This window comes from Helicoverpa zea, chromosome 31 (genome assembly GCF_022581195.2).
Source record: "Helicoverpa zea isolate HzStark_Cry1AcR chromosome 31, ilHelZeax1.1, whole genome shotgun sequence".
NCBI classification, from domain to species: Eukaryota; Metazoa; Arthropoda; class Insecta; order Lepidoptera; family Noctuidae; genus Helicoverpa; species Helicoverpa zea.
The window spans coordinates 1,329,001-1,356,990 of NC_061482.1; the positions used below are offsets into that span (position 1 = coordinate 1,329,001).

The following is a 27,990-nucleotide window of genomic DNA, read 5'->3' on the forward strand; positions in this document are numbered from 1 at the left end:
ATGTCATTTGAAAAGCTATGATCTCGTCTAATTTATTCCCTTGTTGAATTAGAATAAAACATGGCATCACCCAACGGACAATTTAATTTAGATCCCGCGCCAACTGAAAGAGAGTCCTTCACTCTCACAACATGTGAGGAGGAACAGAGCAAAGAATCTGTGCGGGCCACCAAAAAACCCGACAGCCCTGATAAATCACCTCCTAAGAGTGACAAACCATCTGTGTTTAGAAGTAAGAAAACTTGGAAGGAATTGCGACAGAGAGAGCCATCTATGGAGTCTTCTCACACGAAGTTCTATAAGAAAGATAGGATTGACAAGGAATATAAGCAGGTGACGAGGAAGCAGTATCTGAGCATCTCGGATTCGATGTCCGGGTCATCAGATACCTTCCAGTGTCTGCATGGCCCAGAAGGAAAAGAATACACAGAAAAGGGACTACTGAAGAGGAATATCGTTAAGAATTTAGATCCTATTCGTCTTGGTAAATATTCGATTTTATTGATATTTCAGGCCGTATTTATAAAATAAGACAGGTATTTTTTATTCTAGATTATATCAAATTCATATACGAATTAGGACTTAATCTGACGTACTTAAAACATATACTGAACTAAGCAAGCGTTGCAATCCCACGATTTATATTTTTGACCGGGAATCTTTTGAATTTACAGTTTAGTTTAGACATCTTATAGGACAAACACAAATGAAGACTAACATGCAAAAATCTGCAACTAAATAAAATTTTCTTTCATAAAATAAATAAAACTAAAGCATTAGTCACCAGTGTCGTTTCCTTGAGTATAATTGTTACTGGGAGCTAGTTTACACTACCATGTACGCGACACCCGCATAAGTCAAACTATTTTAGTCGCGATGTCTCCAAATAGTGATCGGCACAGTATTTATGAAAGTGCAACGAAACATATAGGACAATCGTCCTTTTATTTATTGAAGTACGCTTTCCCTCACCTAGTTAACCTTATAATCAGCTATCATAATAATTTCTCGACTTGACCTGAAAGATGTACTATTGTCTCTTGAGTGACATTTTATAAGTGTATCTTGGTCGCCAATGACCGTGTTTCGGAGGGACGATAAACTGTGGGTCCCGGCTGTCATTTGAACATCTTTGGCAGTTGTTACGGGTAGTCAGAAGCCTGTTAGTCTGAGAAACCCGGGTAACTAGGTTGAGGAGGTCAGATGGACAGCCGCCCCTTGTAAAACACTGGTACTCGGCTGCATCCAGTAAGACTGGAAGCCGACTCCAACATAGTTGGGAAAAAGGCTAGGCAGATGATATCTCTTGAGTTACATTTTCATTTACTACTTTGATTGTATGTTAAACCTTTAGCTTAAAGACATCTTTAGGTATTTCGGTATTTGTACGGTTATTAGACAGATTGTGCATTACAAAGTAATGTTAATTAGTTTAAACGGTAGCCATTCAGAGAAATAAAGTATGCATCGCGACTAATCACGAGTATATTCAACTGTCATTCACTGCAGTCGCGTATACCATTAGACTCTGAACAGCTACATAAATTATGCTCTCGTTTTAACTGTGTAATTTATTTGGAATTAGTAAAGTATTTTTAAAATTGTTTTTTTCTAACATCTTCTGGTTTTTGATAAGCCACTTTGTGGTACCTACATGTTTTTGATGTCTCCACAATTCTGTAAATAGATTCTATATCCGAATATGTGGCTTGGAAAAACCATGGATTGTATTTTGATGTTTAATATAACTATCTTTGTCTGTCTACTAACAATACTATCTTATATACTGAGGCTGTATAATTATTTAGATTTCTTCTCCTGTCGAGGACACGACATTTGAACAATTATTCCGATAGTTAAAACTAGACGGAATGACTATAGCATGTTTATAGTTTACGATATCGTGACTAACGTAATAAAAATAATGGTTCATCTCTAGTTTTCTTTTTTATGAACACAATTTCTTTTAATCAATGAAAGCGTTACATTATTTGTGGGGATTTTCGATTCTTAACAACATTCTGTATTATTATTGATATGTATATATTAGTATTGAAAAGTCTTCTGAAAATCCTATTTCCCTGATGAGGGATAACAGTATTTTATCATTATCATCATCAACAAATTCATAGATGATTTCTTTTACCCTTGATGGGACTAGAAATCACTGAAACACCAAAACTGAGGTGAAAATTTTACCCTTAAAGGATGCTCACTTCTTTTCTTCTTCTAGATCCGAAATGGCGCGAAGAATGTCCCTCAACCTTCAAATGGGAGATGGCGGAGAAACTGGCCTACATGGTGCAGAGTCCGACTGTAGTTGTTCAGATGGAGCGCTTAAAGTCACATCTCAGAGACTTCGCCAAGACCAGCAGTGAGGGATATGTATCCTTTTCTATAGATAAGAATTGAAAATATTTGTAGCAGTTTTTTTTTCGGAGCCTCCCGCGCATTTAGGGAAATACGTCCTATGCATGTTTTGGCCTGTACATATGGTTCGGTAAACATTTTCCGCAATCGTATTGTATGTACCTAATTTTGCTTGTTGGTGTGTATTTGAATAAATCCTTTGAAAACTACTTTTCGTACCCGGATAAAATATAGGCTATGTTAAGTGGAGACGGTGTGCTGGTGGAATAATTTTTAAATCGCTTGAGTAATTTTATATCAGTATTAGTTTAGATTGATAATCAAGCATATTACTTATCCTTAACTTTACCATCAGCGAGTTGATACACTGAAGAGTTTCTGCATCATAATAGACTACCTGATGGAAGAAGGATACCATAATCCCACACTAAAAGAGGAACGCACCATGCTGCTCGAGAATTTGAAGAAACCCATCATACTCACAGCTTCAGCTGATGTTTGGAAGTATTTCGAAATGATCATGGATTTTTTGGGGTACATTGGTAAGCTGTAGACACACTATTCACTAATTAACTTTACTTGTATGTTTTTCACTCTGAATTCTTACCAGGTGTTAAGGAGCCTATTGCTGTTCAGTCGTTGTTTCAGCCGAAAGGTAAGGTAGTTGACCACTTCGCTAAATCTTCAGCAGTCCATATCCATTGCTTAAATACATGCTTTTCGGTAGTGTCTAGATATCGTGACTTAACATTTTTCAGGGGGGAAAATATGTCTTCAGATGACACAAACCTTTTCCGTGATATTCAAAAATATTGTTTCTCAATTTATGAAAAACTGATATATATTTTTATAGTAGAATATATACTTAAGAAATAAAATCTTGTAAAAAAAGAAACTCTGTACACAATAACTCGATAATGAATTGAAACCGAACTACTATTACGTAGAGTGTCGTGCTCGTAATATTAACAGCATTGGGGTCAAGTCGATATCGCCACGCCACTTCGCGGCAGCCGGTAAAGAGGACAATGTCACCGTCACTCCAGGGAACTTTACTCCTTTCGAGGAGTTGTGACTTATGGAGCATGCGCGTGATTCACATATCAATGTTTCGACGTTGGTAGGTGAAAAAAACCGGCCAAGTGCGAGTCGGAATCGCATACGACCACCAAAATATTTATTGTATTCTAGTTTTCAGTATTTGTTGTTATAGCGGCAACAGAAATACATCATCTGGGAAAATTTCAACTCTCTATCACGGTTCATGAGATACAGCCTGGTGACAGACGGACGGACAGACGGACGGACGGACGGATGGACAGAGGAGCGAAAACAATAGGGTCCCGTTTTACCCTTTGGGTACGGAACCCTAAAAATCGTCTTTCTAGGTCGAATAAACATTATAATTTTGCTTAAAAAATGTGGTTAATATGTCACGATACGTGAAATATGTGGAGTGAGATATTGTTTTGTGAAGCTACCAAACAAAATCATATTTTCCAAATGCTAAGTAAAAAAAATTCAAGATTGTCCCCAAACTAGGCACGCCAGTATCTTGTATGACATGTTATCACTAGGATTTAAGAAATTTACACAAAGCAGCCCGCAAATAGTCTGGAAGTTAGTGGTGATATAATATCCGTGCCTCGGAGAACACATAAATATCGGTTCAGATCTCTGTCCTGATCGGATAATGAGTGTCAAAATCATACTTACTTGTTTACTATAATACGTCAACTGATCATTCGAGAACAGTTGCCATGACCGACAATTGGTCTGGGTGCCATTATCAATTGTTCCGACAGACTATAAATCAGATGTTTTCCTAGCAAAACTTAGATGGTCTTTGTCTAGTTTTTTTTGGGAGTTCGATGAATCAATCAATTGGTAGACGCTCTAATTTCCTCAATTAAGCTTTTCTTTCTTTTTTCTTTCTCTGAAATGTTTATTGTCATTCAAAGAGAAAACTGCTGACATTAGTGTCTAGCTGATGTCAGTTTAATGATTTTTGATTAATATGCAAGGCCGTATGGTTTATGTCCGAATATGAGCGCGATATTTATGCGTTGTTGGTATCCTATAAGGCAGCAGGCTAAAGATGGTTAGATACTTAATAAGCTGATACCTAATGACAAAGTATCAAATAGATATAAATATTGTTCGTAGTAAAATGTCTAGGTTAAATTTAGACAGGCGTAACACACAGACAAAGTTATTTTCACTGTTAAGTATAGTGTCACTTATGTTATTATCAGTTAATAATGATTTCTCTGCCGATGACAAATATTGAGCATTGTGTTTCTTCCGCCATACTATAAACGGTGCAACTTAGCAAGTATAAAGTTACCAGATTAACTGCGCAATTTTGTTATAAATGTTCTGTACTGCGCAATCAAACCACTACTAATTTCACAATTGCGATGATACATCTTTATCCTTATTGTAAAAATGATGAAATTAAAAAGCCAACCGAAGAACAATTAAAATAGGAACATTTATTTTTGATCTCCTTTAACCTGTCAGTCATTCACCAAGCCCACTATAAAATCGAATTTCCATATTTTATTAGGCACAGGCACGTAATATAAAACCGCGAACAATTTAAGGGTGTTAGGTCCCTTTCTCTCAGCTAAAGGTGATTATAATGTACAGTAGGATCGCGGCTACACTTATCTGAAATGCGATACTGTAGCCACGAAGCATTGACTTAGGGCCGGCGAAGAGTATGGGGCCGTACTTACTTTAAATCTGATAATTTTGGAGCATTTTGAGAAATGGTGTACGAAACTAGACCTAAAAGTTAGGATTGGTTGTATGCGTTGTCGAGTCTAACAATAAGTACATGTTGTTCGCACACACGTTGAAACCTTTTGAATAAATTAAAACGTTAGGTACCGCCTGAAACCATCGCGTAGCAAAAATCAACAAAGCAGTTTACTCGAGCTGCGAATTTACGTGATACGGTTATGTCTTTGGATACATATGGCGCACAATCTTTTTTATTGTTATTTATTTTATTAATTTGTATTTCTTGTGTCAATGAATGTTTTTGTTTTGTTTCATTCTTTCATGGCGGACGCGTCCAGATGGATTGATTGTCTCTATCGTTTGTTCTCTATAGAAAAATATAATCCAGCTGCTGGAAATTATAAACAAGCATTTACTTGCTCTCGCGGAGAGAAATCAGGCACAGGATCACGGGCTCTAATTGGTGTATCAACTACCAACTTTCAGACTCCAGCATAGTTTCAAAAAGAACTAATGATATGCTTTTACATGAGTGTGTCAGCCCTATCGCAAGCCGTCGCTTCGTATCTTCAGCTTAGCTTGAAAGTTTGGGATCCAGTTACAGCTATTGTTGTTGTTGTTTATTTTAATTACTTCGTTATTTACTGTTAACCTAGTGCCTAGTGATCTTCGCCTTTATGGACTGAAACCTGCTTTATTAACATCTGTCTGTACCTACTCGCCTTTGTCTGTTTATGCGAATGGAATTGTTTCTTAAACACTCTATTTTGGATAAAATATTGTTTGTCTATGTGTGTAAGGGGTGGTAAAATTACCGAAGTCCATGATTTTTTTTTGAGTCGTGTACGTTTATTAAAATATTATAATTTTTATAATAGCTCGCTAGTTAGTGATAAACAGTGATAAAGTAACATACCTCCTCCAATTAATTACAGGTTACCTCCTAATAAAGATCGAAGACGACAAACTCTTCGACGTGGTCTCCAAGGCGATTATATGGCACTTATCTGCCCCGGACGATATCCGGGGGCCCGGGACGGTAGCCCTGCGATATTCCCTGCTAGCGGGGGCCCCGGTGCTACGGGAGACCACGGTCAGAATGCTTGCCGTGGCTTCGTCGCATAGATTCCCGACCTTCTTAGAGATTGCTCTGTTGCTGGCCTGTGATACTGTGGAGAACTGTGAGTTTATTGTAGTTATATGAACGTTATAGATTCTCTTTGAGTAGCGCAAAAATAAAAATAAAACTATGCTCGTTCTTGACTAAGTCTTGGCTTGTTGGCGTCGACTAAAAAAAAAAAATATACAAAAATACAAAAAATCTTTATTTATGTTCTAAAAGTTGAACATTAGTTGGTGGTAGGTAAAAAGGGTTGCAGCAACATTTTATTGTTTTTGTGTTACTTCATAATAATTAAATATAAATTGAATATTTTTAATAACTTCCTACTACCTTATTTACCTGTTGCATTAACTTAATATCTATAGCGTCATGATTTATATTGTATCTTCTTCATGTCTTCAGAAAACTTCTCCATCCATGATTTCGAAATAGAGCTTCATTAACACAAAAAGTTATTTATTAAATTAGGCTGAAAGTCAGCAGTTTTTAAAGGTCATTCAACAGTAATCTCAGAACTGGGATCCTAACATTAACTTTGTCAAACCAGTCCTTGGCTATTTCAAGTGCCTGTATTGTCATTTCAGTGTCACAAACTGAACCATTTTCTTCACGTCCAGATAATGTATTAAAGCCAATTATTACTGGTTACAATAGCGGCTTCGACGATGATAAACGTCCAACAGTCCTGTTTTTGATCGGCCTCCTATTGTTAAAACTTTCTATTATATACTTTATGGTATCTAGATTTCTGGGTTACAGCTTGAAACGGGTTGATATTGTAGTGACAAAGCCGTGATATTATATAGCTACTTAAATATGCTAAAAAGGGTGGCAGTTTGATTCATATAAAAATTAGCTTCATTCATATCTATACTAATATTATAAAGCTGAAGAGTTAGTTTGTTTGTTTGAACGCGCTAATCTCAGGAACTACTGGTCCGATTTGAACAATTCTTTCGGTGTTAGATAGCCCATTTATCGAAGAAGGCTATAGGCTACTTTTTATCTAGGTTTGTGCAGAGGTTCCAACGGGATGCGGGTGAAACCGCTGGCAGAAGATAGTCTACGATATAAAAGTTTCAAGCTTAAAAAAGTGATAAAAATAGTCCCGACTGTCGTTTACAAGTCATTACATAATCGGTCAAATGAAAATGCTTTTCAAAACCTAAATGGAAATTGAAGCTCGCACTTATTGTAATTTCTCTCAAAAACCATGTGATTTGGTTTACCTGATCTTCCTACCTGACCTTTTCAGGCATAGAAATGATGAAAGAGAATATAATAGAAAACATTTTCTATCGGTTCAATCCTTACTTTCCTGAAAAGGATCTACCAAATTACGATATTAATCCCTGGGATTGTCAGGACCCTAACCTTAAATTGGGTAAGTTGACATTGTTTAAACGTCATCATCCTTTACATTCATCATGTATCTTAATACTAATTAGTTACAGGGGATGACTGCCGATCTGATTGTAATTAGATTTGATTTCATATAACTTCAACTTCTTTTACCCATCAAAAGACTAACCTTAGGCTGTTTCAGAAGGCACCTTGCTATAAAGATCTGAGTAGTTACCTAGTCTTCCCGATACTCTTTGAGTTACCATTTATAAATGAAAATACTCGTAAGGCTACGTCCAGATGACAAGCGTGTTATCAAAACGCGCGTTTTGCGCTTGTCATCTGAACGTAGCCTAAGACCGCTTGTTGCAATCCCATTCCAAATCAATTAGTGTTCACAACTCATTAAGTTAATTAAAGCCGAGACCCTAATGTAATATTACGTGCTTGTAGGAGACAGCAGTGTCAACATGACGACGACCCTGTCACTTCTACTAGTTCTCGTGAAAACTACCAAACAATATCTGGATGAAAATCCTAGCTTTAGAAAGGTGTTGCCTTATCCTGATTGTTATGCTCAAAGGTACATACTTAAAGCACAATTATAGTAGTTGATAGTTAGTCTGAAAGTATTTAAACATTTGTAAGTTACTTTTAAGCTTGTGTACATAGCTAGTAAGAATGTAGGCAAACTGCTATCAGTCGACTGAATGAACCGCAAATTTATTTCGAACTGAAATAGTTACCAATTTAGTAAAAAAATATGTGTAAACATTGCTGAAATATCCGTGAATATATACTATTTGTACGCGAAAAAAATTGGTGGAATCTCGCCATTTGGCGAACTAAAATATAGTAAATAACTTACGCCTTCAACTTATGTTTGGCAGTTTATCGATCATTACCTAAATATATCGATTGTTTGCTCGTGATCACAAGAAGACGATGGTTTTCTCTAATGTCATACCTATCTCCGAAATTATGCGACATTTGTTAATTATGTTACGACTACTTTAGTTTTCCGAGTGTTATTGAAGTTATTATTTTCAGGTGTTTCATATGGGCGTACCGTTACGAATGTCGCACGCGGGAACATCGCCACGAGCGAACTACGCTGACAGTCATAGCGGCTGTGCTGACCAAGTGCTTCGGAGATAAACTGCGGTTGTTCTCTTCTATTTTGATGCCAGGTAAGCTAATATTATCATCAGCTTTTTTATAATCCCAATGCATGCCTCTTCTCATACAGATATGGAATCTGGATATCTGGAAATCTGGATATTAAGTAACGAATGAGCGTTTCTTAATATCCAGATTTATTCAGGATGTGTTCTTTAACCTTTACTCAGCCAATAGTGCGTATAACTTAGAAACGTTGCATTGTTACTGAATCTAAACCTGACCTGGAATCGAAACCCTCACACTTACTTTAGAGTCTATATATCTATAGCTTTAACCACTAGGCTAGAGGGATGTACTAGTCTCAAATAAGTTCGGTTAGACAAAGTCCACCATTATGGTCTTCATTAAAAATGATGAAATGCAAATATGTCCCTGTGAATTGGAGAATATAATAAGTAAGACTATTTTATTACCTTCAATTGTCGCCTTATGGGGTCCGACCTACCGGCTCATAAATTGCAACCGACAATTTATTCCGACAATTCCAAAAACAAAACATAAACAATAACGTTATTATTATATCAATGGGGATATTGAATTCGGAACCGCTCCATTTGCGGGTAGTCGCCATAATTTGAACACTTTCACTTCCGTCGGATGTAATTGCGTGGTCTGAAGAATGGGCCGCGTTCAACCGTGTCCCGTCGACGGACGCTGACGAATTCGGTTCATCCAGAATTGCATCACAAGTATTAGATGAATCAGTTATAGTTCGGCCATTCAGAGAATGCGTTCCTGACACGTCGCGATTGAACTGACGACGTAACTTTGCAATGGCGTTGCAGTTACGATAAAAATATTTTTGCTGGTTGTTTACCGTTTTAACAATTGAGGAGCATTAAAACAACATTATTATATCAATAATCAATGAATGTTATAATTTTGTGCCAAACTGAGTGTCAAATAACTTGGTAAACAATATTTTTCTAAATCTATACTGCGCTATTACAAGGTTATGTCAGCGGTTTATATTTTGTAGTGCTGTGCTAAAAATAACAGGCAAGTATCGTAATCTGTTCTTATACAGTTATAATATAAAATAATACGTTTTGATTTTCTTTTTAAGAATTGGAAAATAATGGACTATAAGACTTAATTATAACGTTTATGAAATATAAAAATAAAACTATGACCAAACCGCATTTTTATACTTAGATTAAAAATGGTAACCCCAAATGGCGTTATGGGCCGCCATTTTGTGACGCTAAAACAGTCGTCCGTTGTCGTTTCGTGCGCATAAACCACGTTTTTCAAGTGTTTTCGATCTGTTTTTATTTGATTACCCGGCTTTTGTTAGACCGAGATATCAGGATTGATTCTGTTATTGATAATAATATAATTATACATGTAGGCGAAGATGATGATGAAGACACCACCTCCTCAAGCAAATCGGAGTCTGATTAATATTCTGTTCGCACATTCAATTCAATGTACTTGTAACAAAGAATAAATAAAACAATTTTATTATATGAATATTACCTTTTTTTGGTTTCCACTTAAATAACTAAAATATAAAACAAATGATTCCGCCAATTTAAAAAGAAAATAATCTTAAAATAATGCGGCGGTTCATTTTGAAGGAACGGTAACGAACTCAGTGTTATGTTGTGCCCATCACTAGTCGTGACTAACTGATAGGTGTCAGGAACGCATTCTCTGAACGGCCGAAGTATAATAATATAATCTTTTTTTCTTAATTTCAGCCAGAACTTTCTTAAAATATTTTGAACTAAGCTGTGGACAGGGTCTCTGACTCGAGCTTAATAGATTTGTGGATTTAAAAATCCAATGATGGGTCGAATGGTAGGTAGGTTAGGTCTAAATCGGTGTAAAGTTCTGTCAAAATCGGTTTAGCCATTTCAGAGATTAGTCTCAACAAACAAACAGACCGAAAGGCAAACGATTACAGATACAAATATACATTTTAGAATTACTAATTGACGTTATGGAACTCTTAAGTCTGTATGTATTAACTTTTAAAATGTTATCATTACTTTGTAAGAGACTGTTTGTTTCAAACAGACACTCCTTTTTATTCATTTGTACATGTTTTTTATCAGTGTGTGTCCACAGATGTGATGTCACTATCGGTCCTGACGGAGCTACCTCCGAGAGACGACTGGACAGCGACCATCAACTTCAACACCTTCCAACAAGATGTCCAGTTCAAGAAAGTACTCATTTACTTCGTTGTTGATCTGCTTAAAGCGTTCCCTTATAATAAATTCGTAAGTGCACCAAATATTTTAATCTTTACTTAAATCCTTTGAAGTAGTAATTCACTGTAAAAATGAGAAAATCTTCTCCATCGCCTTTATTTGCGAGTCTTTCAAAAATAGCTACTTTTGAATATTGATGAACTGAAATATTGTTTCCAAAATTACAAAATAGGTTCACAGTTATGCATTCAAGAGGTGCTGAGCCTAAAAGTTTTAAACAATTGATAGAATTTATCCACTCAGGAATACTACTGAATAGGTGAAGATAAGATGTTTGTATAACGAATTCCATTGGTTTTTTAAGAATCCTCACTCCGCACTGTTAGAGTCTGAGCCTACTTTGACAAAAGCCACCATATTTTCCATGGCCTTTCAGATGGTAGTATCCCAGCACTGGTTGCTAGGCATCATGTACTTGCTAGACCCTGGACTCTGCAGCCTCAGGTCGCGGTGGTCTCCGCCACTGTTCGCTGAGTTGCGCAAAACTGCTCTACAAGCCCTGGTCTGTACCATACCGTTGTGTGATCGAAAGTTGGTTAAGCAGTATGGATTGATTAGAAGGTAAGTGGAGGCTAATTTAATAATTTGTTGAAGGGTTTTCTTTTATCTGGAACCGCAATAATGATAATTGTTTTTAGGCTAATAGTGATTTGCATCGCATAATCTGAATAACTTTAAAAAATGAAGGATTGATTGAAGGGTAGATCAGCGTCCATAGTTGTTGGCCTGCTCATTGGCTCAGTGTCTGAAGCTCTTTCCATCTCCACATTTATAAAACAATTTCCTAACTTTCTCACTTCACGGGAATCCAGCTTGACACCAGTCTAACCAAGGGGTATTGGGTTGCCTGGGTAACTGGTTTGACGAAGTCAGATAGTCAGTCGCCCCTTGTAAAACACTGGTACTCAGCTGCATGCGCTTAGACTGGAAGCCAACCCCAACATAGTTGGGAAAAGGCTCAGAAGATGTTGAACTTTACTAAAGACAAGATACCTTCCAGGTTAATGTGGTACATCGAATGGTATTCAGAGAAACCGTACGAGCTCCCCGTATTGTACTGGTGCGTGCGTCTACTGCAGGTAGCCACGCTGCACAGCCGCGACCCTGAGAGACGGGTCGTCATGCAGGACCTCTTCAATACGCATGGCATTATTATATTGATACGTAAGTGGTTCGAGGCTAAGGGTGCAAGTAGCTTGCGCATGTTGAGGCACATGCGCTGGTTAGATGCATTTAAAAAACGTGCGGGTTCAGCGAATCGCGCATGTACCACAGCAAAATACCCACCCGCGTGCTCTTGTCACTTGTCACTTGCGCGTGTTAACTTGCTCCAGCTACGTGCATCGTGTAGACGCACCCTCAGTCTAACGGGTTGATTGATCATAAGTTTAACCACTTCACTGTCCACGATGTAGACATAATAATTAAAGAATTGGTGTGTGTATGTATGTATATGACGCATGGGTCAGGGAAGTTATTAAGCAACTCTTGACGCAACTTTCCAAACCTTTTTAGACCAGTTACTCCATGTTTCAGAAAGTAAATGAAAGGGGTGTCGGTTTATTTGAACGTATTTAAGTAAAATACTGGTACTCTGCTGCTTTAGTTTAGACACACCTTCCTAAGAACTTGTACTTGTCACATTTCCCTACTTCTTTTTTAGCCTTACAATCTTTACCTACACTCCTATCTCCCACCTTCATTTTAATTATTTTCTGCAGATCTCTGTTACACCCTCATGGAACAGAAACTCCCCCCAGTAGAAAGAAGTCAGGCTGTCATAGCACTTGCCTTACGTTTACTAACCAGCGGAGTTATAGCTAATAAGAAAGTTTCTTGCTGCGTGTATCCAAATATCAAGTGGCCTAAATCTGCGAATGCTTTAGCTAAGAAGATGTTGGAAGTCGTGCTGTATTCGCTGGATAAGCATTTTATAGTGAGTGATAGGTGAGTGGGTACGAAGCATTTTTTCAGGAAGATCATTGATATATACCTAGAAGGATCGAAAGAGCCCCCGATTTGAAGCACGAAATATCTCTATTATCAGTTTTGCTATCTGTGAAATGCCCGTCTGTGTGTGGCACCGCAGCTCTTAAACAGATCAACCAACCTAGCTACATTTTTAGATGCGAGCTGGATGGAACGGAAGTATATTCATTCCTAAAACATATTATCTCCAGGAGAGATAACATAATCGGTTTAGATTTTTGATAGTTAGCTATTGCAGTAATTAAGACTCACGTAATCAAGGCAGACTTTTTTAGTAACCATAACCTTCAAACGTCTTCTGAAAATTGAGATTTTGTATAACATTGTAGGTGGTTAATCTCGCTCTTAAACTTCATTTGGGAGGCAATCGTCTGGAGGCCGGAGTACCGAGCGCAGTTCGTTGCTAACGATGGTATTTACAAACTGCTGGACATGATAACGGTAAGATAAACTATTATAGTTCGGCCATTCAGAGAATGCGTTCCTGACACGTCGCGATTGAACTGACGACGTAACTTTGCAATGGCGTTGCAGTTACGATAAAAATATTTTTGCTGGTTGTTTACCGTTTTAACAATTGAGGAGCATTAAAACAACATTATTATATCAATAATCAATGAATGTAGTTACGTCGTCAGTTCAATCGCGACGTGTCAGGAACGCATTCTCTGAATGGCCGAACTTTATTATAAACTATGTATATCCATATGCTATTTACTTTTATTACGGTTTCTACCTCCTCGCCCAAAAACGGGTTGTTATAAGTTCAAAGTGTCTGTCCGTGTACATATGTATGTGGTATCATAGCTCCCAAATGGATGATCTGACCCTCTTTTTTATCCGTCTTTCGTATCCGAGTGTTTTTAGCCGTAGGTCATGAAAATAGACTCAGCCCTTTTAAAATTATACTGTTTTGATATATCCGTGTAGCAAATACGTCGTGTTTGATCGATCCGATACGTAACATGTTAAAATAAGAGTGGATTCAATTTAATTTCAAAATTATGCTTCTATCAATCTTTAATATCATTGTAACATGAACCTCTCCTTTCTCACGTGAATAAATTTTAATTAAATAAATTAACCACCGTCAGTGGAAGGTTCAGCACTTTCTCAGCGTGGTTGATTTATGCAGTAACTAATATCAGTTCTCAATATCTTGTAATTACGGGATGCAATCACTTGCGAGTCTGGACGAGGGCTACTTGTGGCTAGACTAGGCAGAGAGCTCGAGACAGCTTGATTTAGGTATTTGTATTAAAGCTGATTTTTTATGTGCATCGTTAATCTTATAGTGGCTCAAATGCATCTGGGTAGCCGATAAATGACTGATTACTTTAAATGAAGGTAGCTTTGAAAGATATAAAAACGAAACCATTTTTAACCGACTTTATGTAACGCCAACCTTATAATTTGTAAGACATCAATAATTTGACCAGCAATTTAGGAGTACATTAATATAGAACTAAACTGACGCTGCAGCCAGGAGTGCAGGAGTGTCTTCTCGTGAGGGAACTCCTCTACGATTATTAGCATTAGTAAATACGAAACTTTGCAAGTTATTCAGTTCTGTTGATACGCTAATATATAAGGAATTAGACCATAAAACGCCCGCTTTAAATACATAATAACTTTCCTATATTCAATTTATCAAAATACTGACGCAGATTCAGCGGCCACGGGCTCTTGAACCACTAGTTCAGTACAAACGGACAGTGCTATTAATATCGTGAAAGAGTGGTACATTGGCTAGGGGATCGTGACTTCCTACTGAGACTATTCAATTGAGCTAAACGTTGTGGCGACCGTTTCTTTTGCTGGCTTCGGCTGTGGTTCTCAAAAGGAAAGGCTGTTTAAAAAGAATTATTAAGTATGTCTTTTGGGTAAGATTTTGTTGTTAAAATTTTGATGCCAATTTTGTAACAACACGATACCTGTTTTTTCACTTCTTTTAGAGAGTACATAAGAGTAGTATATAAGAGAGTACATAAGAGAGTATATAAGAGTAGTACATAAAAGAATACATAATAGTAGTACATAAGAGATTACATAAGAGTGTAAATAAGAGACTACATAAGAGAGTAGATAAGAGAGTAGGTACATTAGAGAATACATAAGAGAGTACATAAGAGTAGTACATTAGAGAGTACATAAGATGAGAACATAGACAGTTCATAAGAGAGCACATAAGAGAGTACATAAGAGAGTAGATAAGAGGAGTACATAAGGGGAGTAGATAAGGGGAGTACATAAGATGAGAACATAGACAGTTCATAAGAGATTACATAAGAGTAGTACATAAGAGACTACATAAGAGAGTTCATAAGAGTAGTACATAAGAGAGTATATAAGATGAGAACATAGACAGTTCATAAGAGAGTACATGAGATAGTTTTTAAAACCTCCCTTAAATAATATAATCTTGCAATCTAGCTTATCTATTATCTTCATGTTTTAAACCTGTTCATCCAAGGCTAGGGAAAAGCCAGTTAATATGGTGGTAATTTGTAGAAATAATTCCGATAATCCTGTGCCTTAAATACTTTGAAATTCTCTGGACTTCAACGGTTGTACCTAAACAGGTCAATCGCGAGAGGAAGCCCAAATACATTTTGAACGGACGATCTAATACATTCACGTGTCACTTATATCTAACTAACGGACAGACTGCCATCATTGCGATTTTTAACACAGGGTAAATTGAGGAAAGAATACCCCACACTGCAATATTTAACTATCGGTTTACTGGTATCGATAAGACTTAGGACTATCTGCATAAAGGAAGCTTTTTTATTTTTTCTTAAATAATGGTCTTTAAAGATACCTATTTACATATTTACACTAAAGATAAAATACTATTCTAGTAAAAACAAAAAACTAAAAAGCATCAAAAAATTCATCCCCATCGCTGTCGACTGGGAGCATACCCAAGAGGCTGGCATTAAATATTACATTATAGCGAAGCTGTATCTCTTAACGCATTTGCATCAATCCGCATTCTTCTAGCACGATTCGCAAACAACCATATCGTCTTCATATAGCCATCATATTGTTTTTTTTTTCTCAAATATCTTCATCGTCAACTATACATAATATTCATTTCAGATGACGCGCCCCCCAGTCCAGTGTATCGCACTAGCGCTGGTCTGCGACATCACCCGTGCCGGTGATGCGGTCGGTCAGCTTGTGTCATGGCGGGCTCATCTTGGTGCCTCCAATGCGGTAAGTATTCAAATAATTGATGGATAAGTATACTATAAGTATACATATTATAGACTACGTTCAGCAGGGTCCATGACTTGTCCTAGCTATAAGCCATTGTTACACCCATCAAAATATTGTGGAAAGTAAACAATAAACTATACATGAATAAGTAGACATTCGACCAATGGGAAATTGGCCTGGTTTGTCTAATTTTGGTGCCAGTGTGGTAAAATATAGGTAAAAGGTTTGGATTTAGTATCGAAAATCGTTACTAAGCGAGCCGTGTGCTCGTTTATAGCAGTAGTTATAATAATAATTTAAAATAGGCCGTTAGCTGAATATTAAAAAAGGTTTGACCCTATTTATACTCTTTTCTAGAAGTTGATTAAAAGTAGCTTTTCATTCTAGAATCCTACTGTGGTGAAGCGTGGTGCTACTATAGCCAGCCTTTTAGCCGCTGTCTTCCGCGAGAGCTGTCGGTCCTCAGGAGTGAAATTGAACGAGTATGGAGTCATACAAGGTCTTTGAATTAAGTCCTTGCATACCGTCGAAATTTGGCTTAGTCTGTCTGAATGAAATATAAGTATGAAATCGCCAATCCGCCTTGATAAAGAGGCATAATTAATATCACTCTCTTCGTTGTCTAAGGAGATGCCTGTGCCCAACAATGGGACAATAAAAAGGCCGATGATGAAATGATGTCCTCCTAGCCGATTATCGACTCCGGCGGCTGTTCTCATGTATGGAGATTAGCAAACTGCGCAAGACATATTATATTATAGTACATACACATATATTATAGTGAACAAGCACTTGCGCAGACACAGGTGCACTCACTATTCCTTTACTCTCATAGTCCGGTGGGACGGCAATCCGATGATGAAATAAGCAAATTGACGCAACTTTGACTACGTGTAAATAAAAAATCTTACTTTTTTGACCATTTTTTGACGACTTCCTTAAAAGGAGTTAGAAATACAAATATATCATGTTTACATAGACTTGGAATGTCCCATCGTGTCGCTGGAAGCCCGAAACGCCGTCGGTAAGATAGACGAACTGGCGCGCTCTCACTCCACACCCGAGTGTCCTGCAGCGGCTGATATGGCTGGCTCTTGTATGCCTAAGGTAATTTTCCTGTTACGGCTATCTCATCATCTGCCTAGCCTTTTCCCAACTATGTTGAGATCTCTCATAAGACATTTCTTTATATTTGTATAAATAGTAGTTTCGGAGGTTTCAACAAGAGAGCCGATATAAAAAATTCTTTCACTGCTGGGAAGCTAGACTTCCCGAATTCCTGAGTAACATGGGCTACAAGCATTTTGCCCAGGTAGGGGGAAGAAGTTCCCCCAGGACTCTGGTGAAACAGAGGGGAAAAGCTGGTATGCAACAACCAGCCCGTTGGTGCCTCGTTTATTTTTTATTTCCGATGAGTCTTTTAGTAGGTTCCAGATTTTTTTCTTTTATATCCTTTTATGTATAAGTATCATATCTGTTATATCTATGTGCATACACGTGTATCATATGTTTATCTATTTTTTCATAATAACAGGCTTTTGCAATATTACACATGCTGTCTGAGGATTTGGAACACAGAGTTGCTCTGGCCGACGAGGCGTATAATCTGTATGAGAACATTAAATTGGCTATGGAAGACGAGGTTGGTATTTCGTGTGCAATATAAAACTTATTAAGTATTAGGCTATTTATTGTTGTTTTTGGTTTTAAAATTAAAGGAATGTGTATCTGTATTTTATCGTTACTATGTTATGGTCGGCATCCAGGCTTACCAATGCAGCCGAGTATCAGTATTTTACATGGAGCGACTGCCTGTCTAACCGCTTTGTTACACTGATTGTCAGACTTTTAGACGCTGCTATGAGCGAAACCGGTAAATAGTATAGTAGGTACCTAAAGGTAGGTACAGGTATTTTAACCATAATTAAATGCAGGACATATACTGTTTTTCCAGGTGATTTTGGTGCTCGTCTCCCACTATCTTACGTTGAAACTAGCCGAAGTTTGGCGGGAGACCAAACTCCAGAGCGTTGAAATATTTGCCAAGGATGACATACTTCTCGACGACTTTTTAGCTGTTGGCAGGTAAGCTCTCTAAAAGGTGTCAATTAACTTTCCCTGGATTTTCTGAAGAAACTGAAAATTGAGGAGGCTCAGAAACTGATGTTTTGACAATAATTGTTTCAGAGGTTGGGCCAAAGAAATAAAACGACAGCAAGAAGATGTCTTCGCGCGTGATAAGAAAAAGGTAAATAATATACAGTAAATCTAACCCATATAAATATGTGCTAAGGAACATTTTTCATGGTCGCAGTATTTTCAATACTCACTGCTATGCATTGTAAATCCCTACTAATATTATAAATGCGAAAGTAACTCTGTCTGTCTTTCTTCACGTCTAAACCACTGAACTGGTTTTAATAGAATTTGGTACAGAGATAGAGTTGACCTTGAGAAAGAACGTAGGGTAATTTTTATCCCGGACTTTTGAAGAGTTCTCTTGGAAACGCAATACAGCCGAACTCAACGCGGTCGAATCCGCGGGCGGAAGCTAGTAGAATATATTGCTGATAGGAGATATACACTACAAAGCGTCTTCCAATGACTCCAATCTCCTTTTTCCACCAGGAACGCGAAGAAGAATGTTCTCTCTACTCGTTCCTCGGCCGTATTCGGCTGAATATAGCTCTCGACGCGTTACGCGCCGTGCGTTGCGTGTCGCGTTCTACGGACCGACACCGCGTGACGCACGCCTTGATACACGACGCAGTGTTCGCTCATCATCGGCGAAGCGTGTTCGCGAAGAAAACGAATACTTCGCTATTGAGGACTTTTAACCCGCCTTTGGATGATCAGGTTAGTAGAAGGGAAATGAACTGGGTTGATAATAATAGTCCAGTATAAATGTTGAGTGTTGTTATGAAAGGTGCAAACACTTGGTTCATGTCTCAGATTTTCGCACCTTTTTTGGTAATTATGCCTATTGCATGGGTGAGCTTACTAATTATGAAGCGGTTTTCAAAAACATCCACGGCCGATTTCACCGGTTAATGATAGTCTCTGATAACTTAACAGGAACTTATCTGACCGATAAACTATGACTTGATTTCACAGGTCATAATTTTTAATTAGATAACAATATCTGGCAGATAGGATTAACAACCAGATCACTGACACTTTATCGGTAACCAGTGAAACCGTGCCCTAGTATCATTAGTCTCTCGCTATAGCCGAGACACAAACGAAACACTCAGTGCGTTTCCTCCTCTCTCCTACTATTGTATGTGCTGTGCCCGACAGGGTCCATAATTGTGACATAAATTACCTGTAGAACAACAACTGTAAACATTATGGTATGCATTAAAGAATTCAGTATTGCGTAGTTTTGTGCAACAGCTGGGACAAAACCTCTTAACAAAATGTAGCCAAACCGAACGATTCCTTCAACAGTTTCATAACATTCTCCTTACAGAATATAACTGGACAGAACGTGAAGATAAGAAGCATACACCCTCCGAACGTTCCGAAAGCTCTCGTCCACGGCTCTTCAACTGGATCACAGGCTAGCGAATAGACCGTCTATTGAATAATAGACCAGTCTTTCTGATGCAACAGTTTTTCTAAGGGAGTGCTAATTGATATTGTTTTATTTTATTATCACGCTTTTATAGGTTGACCTGTAATGTAACTGTGTAATGGAATCTAAGGTAGGTAACCAATTTAAGCATCTCACGAGGATCGTAGCGTCTAGAAAATTGGCAGCTGTATGTAGTTCCGATGATAAAACTATGCTACGGTACTGTCGAACTGATCTGATGATGGACTGGAACTTCGTGAACGAATATCGTATCATAGCTGTGTTTGGGCTTATTGTAAAAGTCTTGCAATGAACTTTGACCACGATTAGCATGCTAAAAGCGTGTTTTTCTAGTGTTTTACAAACTATTTAACATTTATTAATTAGAGATTGGCACGTTTTCTACCATACTTCTATGTTTGATGTAATAGAACATTATTTCCAGTTATGACATTTTTCGGACAACATCCATCTTTGCTAGAGCCGTTCCTGTATAATTTAAGTTTTTGAAGGAAAGCGAAATATTCTAGACTTGACAAGAGGTGATGAGTGTGTGAGTGTGTATATTAGGACATTTCTGTCATTTGTTTGATAATATTTATTTTACTTGTGAGAGATTAAGCAATAATTATGTAATGCTTGTAAAATTCGTTTGACGACGAACGAAATAAAACGTTTTTCTTTGTAAAACATCTGTATTTTATTTCAGAAGCCGTTAATGACAATGTGTGAACATTTAGTTACAAACGTAATTAAATGAAGCTTGTTTTATGCAACAAAACATAGAAATGGTGTTTGCAACACTGATTTAATTATAATGAGAATGACACAACTTATCTAATAGGTATACAAACCGCTACAGGTGGTACATAAAGTTTCAAGATTTTTACATTAAATACCTACCTACTATAGGCCAGTATTGTAGAACGATACAAGGATAGATATTGCCATAAAGTACTTCTAAATATATTTTAAACATCATGTTTAAAGGATTCAAAACGTATTGAATCCTTTTTTTATGGCAATCTGCCGCAATTAACGGCAATTTCTGCCAGACTCGCGTAGTTAGTAGCGACACATGGTTAATGTAGAAAATAATTTCAGCTTTTCTGGTAGAAGATATCGAGCCTGCAACAAAGTGCATACACTATTTTGAGTTCTTACCGTCGTACCACAAAACTTTTAAACGTCTGTTGAACACTTGACTAAAAAAAAATAAGATTATGACGTTGAAATAAGGTCTGTTTGTGTGTTTAAGTGTTCAACAGATGTTTAAGTTTCTGTAGTAAGGCTGTTAGAGTCGACTGCAACTGCCGACTGCATATGCCGTGACTGCATGAAGTCAGCGGCAGCAGCACATGCAGTCGACATCAGATATCTGACAGCGACTTCACATGTTGTTGCCGCTTCGATCCAAAACGGTTTCATGTAGATACATAGAAACCAGAAATTCAGCTGCGGCCGACTTCATGCAGTCGCAGCATGTGCGGTCGGCAATTGCAGTCGGCAGCTAGTTTTCAAAAATAACCTTAATTGTATGAAGTTGACAGTGATACAATTTTTCTTAACGTATGTAATTTTATTTAGGGTCAAGGGTCTTATGACAAGACCTATCCTTGAGTACCGTTCTAAAATACGTAAGTAATATGAAAAAATATACACCCAAAATTATGTTTATGTATTATGCGTCTAAATTAATTCCCTTATTATTGGAAATAGGATGATAATGTTCCTGTATAATGATTTTATACAATGTTTTTAAATAATTGTTATTTCACACAGAGAATACAATGTTAAATCTTTTTCACAATGTTCGGTTGTTTTGATTTTGAAAGCGAATTTTACAATTTGGGATATATTGTTAATCCGAGCATTGTGAAACAGACTTTAAATATAAATAATGATGCATCCGTATGAAAAATATATCTATTATTTATAATGCCATTACGTTACACCTACTATATAAGTTTAGGAAAATCTACAGATGAACCCGCTATAGTACTTATACCAGGATAAATTAAAACTTAAAGTCATGTAAGTATAAAACTATTGTTATTTCGATGTTTGTCAATGTATTGTCGGCCATATTGAGTGATTCCATAAATATAAACTAAAAGGAAGATGTACTAGAATCGGTAATTGATCGAGAAAGTGTGGCATATAAGTTGGAGAACTTATAAAGTAGTAAGTAAGGTGTAATCATGATTTAACACTTTTGCTTCCAAAATGATAATTAACTGTAAATTATAATGTTTTAAATATAGATCATCATCATCCTCCGAGCCTTTTCCCAATCATGTTGGGGTCGGCTTCCAGTCTAACCGGATTCAGCTGAGTACCAGTGCTTTACAAGAAGCGACTGCCTATCTGACCTCCTCAACCCAGTTACCCGGGCAACCCGATACCCCTTGGTTAGTCTGGTGTCAGACTTACTGGCTTCTGACTACCCGTAACGACTGCCAAGGATGTTCAATGACAGCCATGTTTTAAATATGGATAATGGTAGATTTAAGACAAGTAATTCTCAATTTAGGAGTTCTTAGAGACATCTCATTCACTCTGGATATTCAAGTCTTAATGATAATCATGCATCTTCCATTTTTTTTACATCTATGGTTTATACCAGTCTATACTAGTTATGGTAAAAGGCCTTTAATAAGTATATGAAGGAAAACGAGCAAATTACCCATCCAAATTCCATTCACATTGGTTAAATCGATTTACCCAGAAAGTTGGTGTCACAAATAGATAAGGATTCTATAATATATTTTAGTTTGTTATAAATATGATCTGTAGTATTAAATGCAATCGCAAAGTTATCACAAATTAAACCCAAGTTCATAACGTAAGCGTCAGTTTTCTTAAAACAACTTTGTACACGCACACACAAGTATTTACAGTCCACTTCATTTAAATACCTTTAGTAAGGTCCCTTACTATGAATTTTCACTTTCCATTTTCAAAGTAGACAGTTTTTTTTTAAGAAAACTGATTGTTACGTCGTCGGTGAAAATGGGTATCAGTAGATAACATACACACAATGGTTAGGTAAGGATTTTATATATTTGTAGTATAAACTAGTATACTTATAGTATGTTTTGCTTAAATAAGTACGTGACGGGATATTTATTATTTGATATACATATGTATCAATATACCTGGCCAGAAGTAAATGTAACGTTTTTTCAAAACTAACTGTATCTTCAAGGTTTATTTCTTGCAAATAGTTTTAAAGTCATGAACACTACCCGTCTTACCACAAAAAACTTTTTAACGTCGGTTTAAGACTTGTCTAAAAAAATGACAAATTATGACGTTGACATATGGTTCATTTTGGAGCCACATTTTTTTAGACAAGTGTAAAACAGTTGCTAAAGTTTTTGTAGTAAGGCCATTTATGTCTTCTGGTCTTAGATATGAATATATTATTAATGATAAGTGTGTCTTAATGAATATACTTTGCTTATTTATATGGCGTTTACTTAGACTCAGTGTTGACTAACTCCCACAAAACTACACTATTTTAAACTGAAAACGCATTAAAACTATTACTAAAATATATGAAAACTTTAGCCTACTGCGGCTAACCCATTACTTGAATGATAAACGTTAAAAGGAATATTAAACTATAGTGAGCAATAACTTAATTTAAAAAGTTAATAAATAACAACACTATGTTGTATGATTTGCAATTTCTGATTGTTACTTTAAAACGTAAACTGAAAATGCAATTTCAGGATTTGATTTTTTCTAAAAAGTTTAAAATTGTGAAGGGAATATCTGAAATAACTTAGGTCTTGATTTTTACTGCTGAAAATAATTGTATTAATGAAAACCAGACTCCACCAAAGCGGACCAAAGCGTTTTTGGATAACCAATAGTCTAACCGCCAGTTGCACAAAGCTCCATTAAAGTTAAGCTTCTTTAAATCTATTGCTGACTCTTTCTTTTTCAACAAGATGAAAAGTGTCAGCAATAGATTTACTGTATATCAATTGAATGTCGTTATTCAAATATGTATCCGTAGCACCCGTTGTACAGGGCAGATATACGCGAGACACAGTTGATATTCTATTGTTCTATAATAAGCGACATACAAGCAGTTAAAAGCTTCTACACTCCGCTTTGGTAGAATTTGGACTTCAACGTCGCAGCTTTAGTTTTTATTTAAGGCTACGCTTTTAAGTAAAAGTTTTGTTTTCCCGCCAGCAAATATTGCCAAATCACAACTTACTTTTTTGTAGAGTGGTTTAAATCCTACACAAAAGACTGTGGTATGCTCTAATATAGGTTAACTAGTAATTAGTAAACGATACTTGAACGCGTTTCTACTCATGATTACAAACGACTTTCTCAAATAAACTTTTATATTATCCTTGGTTCAATCACACTAAATTGGTTTAAAACATTGGTACACAGCTACATCCGGTTAAACTGGAAGCTGACCCCAACATAGTTGGGAAAAGCAGAACTAAGAAGCACAAAGTTCAAATGTTTAAACAGCTGTTACATTATTGTGATAAAACTAAATATGCCAATAAAAAGTTTCCTTGGGAAAATTGATTGTAATAGGTAGAAACCCATCTATAAGTATCTCTTACTAATTACCGGTCACCCTACATATTTCTCTATACACATCTCATGAAAGCGTAGCCATAATAAAACTTATGATTTACATACATTAAACAAACATGTGATGAAAAAAACTACAGTAATTTAACCAAAACGATTTGACTAGCGAAACGATTGGTTACAACTAAAATCGAAACTATTTACATTTGATTTGCCAATGTAATAAAATGCAATGTAACACTATACATTAAATATACTCTATTGGAGTCGGCACTTATCTATAGATATTCAATCTTGATATAACTTTATATTTAAAAATAAAATGCGGCTAAAATCATTGTATTTGCGATCACTTTTTTAATAAAAACTGTTAATTTAATGCTTATTTTATTCACGGCCAGTTTCTTCATCAAAAGTTAAAGTTAAAGTAATGTCTAAAGTAAAAGTAACGGTCAAATACGTTTTTTCAAGGCTAAAGTGACAGCAAAACTTATAGAAAAATTGAATTTGACCGTTACTTTTACTTTAGACATTACTTTGACTTTTACTTTGGCTTTAACTTTTGATAAAGAAACTGGCTGTCAGTTGATTAATGTTTAAGTTATATTTGTGATAAAACTATCGAGATTGTTTAGCTATAGTTAAGTGCTGACTCAATTGGAGTATAGATGGCCATATGTATGGTAAGCGAGACTATTTGTACAGTCTGTTTCACCCCTTGTTTTTATGGCAAATATTATATTTCTTGCAGAATTTTATATATTTGAAGGAGTGAAACAATCCCTTACAGTTTAAAAATGTATCAAAAACGAGAGTTGGCACTTATCACGTTTTTTGAGACGTTCAATCTCAGTCGTTGGTTCGAAGGCACTGTACTTAAATTGTGAACTATTTTATTTAATGGAAACTACACCGCACTATATTTTTACAGTTGCAAAAGGCCTCTGTTGATGCCATAGAGTTATGTATATTTAAAGTTCTATGATTATTTATTTATAACTAAATATTATCGTGCTATATTGAATGGGCGCTTAGAGAAACTTAGAACTATTCTGTCAGTATGGAAGTCTGATAAGGTAGAATTATCAAAGTGGTATAAATAGGCAGAAAGTTACTGAAGTATTGCTAGCTTATGTTTCATTGATATTTTTGACAGTAAGAGCCTAAAGCCTGAAGGTTTCACACTGCGTTCGATCCAAATCTGGAAATGTACGGTCCAAGGAAGTTAAGATTTATCAATTTAAACATCTAAGTGAATAATTGTTCTACATCGGACCGATACTTCTCGGATAAATATCGACTGCACTGTTGACTTTTTCAGTTGCAAAACTGTTAATTGTTTATAAAATCAGTTTTCGATCCACCTTTTCCACTTTGTGTATAGGTAGAAGTTTATAAGAATAAGTCGAATTCACTATAACCGCATACAGAGTACGTAAATCTACACGTTTACGTTACTTTTTCTTACAAACTACTCGACACAAAACCCTACAAAAGTTTCAATAAGCAACAATCGATAATGTTGATATTTAGTCTACAGTGACCTCTACTATCAAATAAATTAAAACCTTATTTTTCATATGTACACTAATTAATGATATATATCGTACATACCGATGAGCCTTAGAAGCGAAATAATTATATTTTTTACATATTTACTTTGGAAAGCGATAAACAATATTAGAATTTTTCACATTTTCATATAAATCGAATAATATTTTTTTGATGAAACATGAACGCGCATAAACTTTACACAAACGCTTTGAACGAGTGACTGTATGTGTAAACGTAATAAGTGCAAATATCGAGTGAAGCCTTCTTAGATCCGAATGCGAATATTACTAGAAACTTTATCGATATGAAAATCACAATACCATTGAATTAAATTATCATATACTAATAAATCATAAACTAATTTTAACCGACTCCCCCAAAAAGGAGATCCTCAATTCGTCGATAATACCTGGCTGTTCTCTGGTTCGTGTAGATAGAGTGTGAACTAAAGTATATAATTCAGTAGTGTAGTGATTAACATATCGATAAAGGTTATCGATAAAATCGCGCTCAGCACAACCCTCACGACTATCGTAAAGTCAATTCATGTCAGTCGCTTTTCCAACCAAGTCTTACGCGGTGTCCTGCGTGAGCGACGAACGCGACGCGACGCGACGCTGCGAACGCGACGAACGCGATCAACTCAAAGGAATTCCCTACATGCGGCCTATGTGACAGTCTGCGGCGAGACGCGACGTAACGCGTACTTGTTTTGAGGGCGACCAGACGCGACACCGCGAACTATTCAGAAGCGTTGATTGTTGTGGGACAAAAAAAACATAAATATTAAAGAAATCGTTTATTAGTACAAACAAGTTGGAAGATTGTTGCTGTCTGTACTTTAAATATGAACTTTCAAGCAAAATTGTAACACAACTTCTCCATGATTTGAGAAGTAATGACCAAAATCACGTAGGACATCTGTCGCGTATAGCATCGCGTCGCATTACGTCGCGTCGTGTTGCGTCGCGTCGCGTCGCGTTCGTCGCTCACGCAGGACACCGCGTTATAATGAGTCTTACGTTATTCAAGTCCTAACATTCTATATTAAATCCACGAACATCGATAAAATGTCATACGATTTCTATTAAATCGATTCAAACAGCAGTAAAAAGATTTATCTAATCAACGATTATTTAAAACTTTGAAGCGGTTTGAACATACGTTACATATTATATCGTACGCGTTTGAAACTTGTCTTTTAACTGTGGATTGCAATAACCATTCTATCTTTCAGTTTTCGATTAGAGATTGAAATCCCTACTAATATTATAAATGCGAAAGTAACTATGTCTGTCTTACGTCTTACGCTTTCACGTGTTAACCACTGAACTGATTTTAATAAAATTTGGTACAGATATAGAGTTGACCTTGAGAAAGAACATAGGATAGTTTTTATCCCGGACTTTGAAGAATTCTCTTGGAAACGCAATATAACCTAACTCTACGCGGGCGAAGCCGCGGGCGGAAGCTAGTTTGATATCATTTGTATGAAGCTAATGTCAAAATTTAATCTCTCGATTGTGAAACAATGGATGGATCGAATATTGCAATCCGCAGTTTATTACACTATATACGTTACTATATCTTGACGCGTCTAGCTCTGAGTGCACCGACAGCAAAAAACGTCAGTTTTCATAAAACAACTGCTTATTATGAATTTTCACGTAAAAGTTTCAAAGTAAACAGGGGCTCAATTCTGCTAATTTTATTTAAACGACATACGATTGCTATTTGACTAAGATTCAATCACGAATCGATTATGATTGAAGCGTATGTGGTATTCTGTTATTTTTTCTTTTAAATAGACGTTTTTATTCTTTTCTGTGCTTCAATAATGAATCACATTGTTTTTGTAGTGTTTGTGGTATCTGTACCTAAGTAGATACACGAGTAACGCGAGAGCTGTGAGCGGATCGGGTATGTCGCTGCTGCGCGGGCGCCTGTGCGTTAACCAATCACGTCAGGTGATACAGGGGTCCTAGATACATAAATTTTATAGTTTGCCAAGTTTAAAAAAAACGGATGTTTCTGTTGCCAGTGAATTCAGATTAAAGCTGACGCAGTTGACAATTTATTCCGAAAAA

At 36.5% G+C, this 27,990-nt stretch overlaps 1 protein-coding gene across 1 annotated transcript; it reads left to right on the forward strand.

Annotated features, from left to right (window-relative positions):
• Window positions 1–60: 60 nt before the first annotated feature.
• On the forward strand, window positions 61–20,944 carry LOC124645124. Its single transcript, XM_047184875.1, has 20 exons — window positions 61–484; window positions 2,234–2,385; window positions 2,726–2,912; window positions 6,054–6,299; window positions 7,497–7,625; window positions 8,039–8,168; window positions 8,636–8,775; window positions 10,841–10,995; window positions 11,363–11,547; window positions 11,987–12,150; window positions 12,708–12,933; window positions 13,305–13,416; window positions 16,081–16,197; window positions 16,588–16,699; window positions 17,180–17,307; window positions 17,735–17,842; window positions 18,155–18,285; window positions 18,388–18,448; window positions 18,829–19,056; window positions 19,673–20,944. Exons 1-20 carry the CDS (start codon window positions 61–63, stop codon window positions 19,772–19,774), a joined length of 3,237 nt encoding a protein of 1,078 aa, XP_047040831.1. The 3' UTR covers window positions 19,775–20,944.
• Window positions 20,945–27,990: the final 7,046 nt, after the last annotated feature.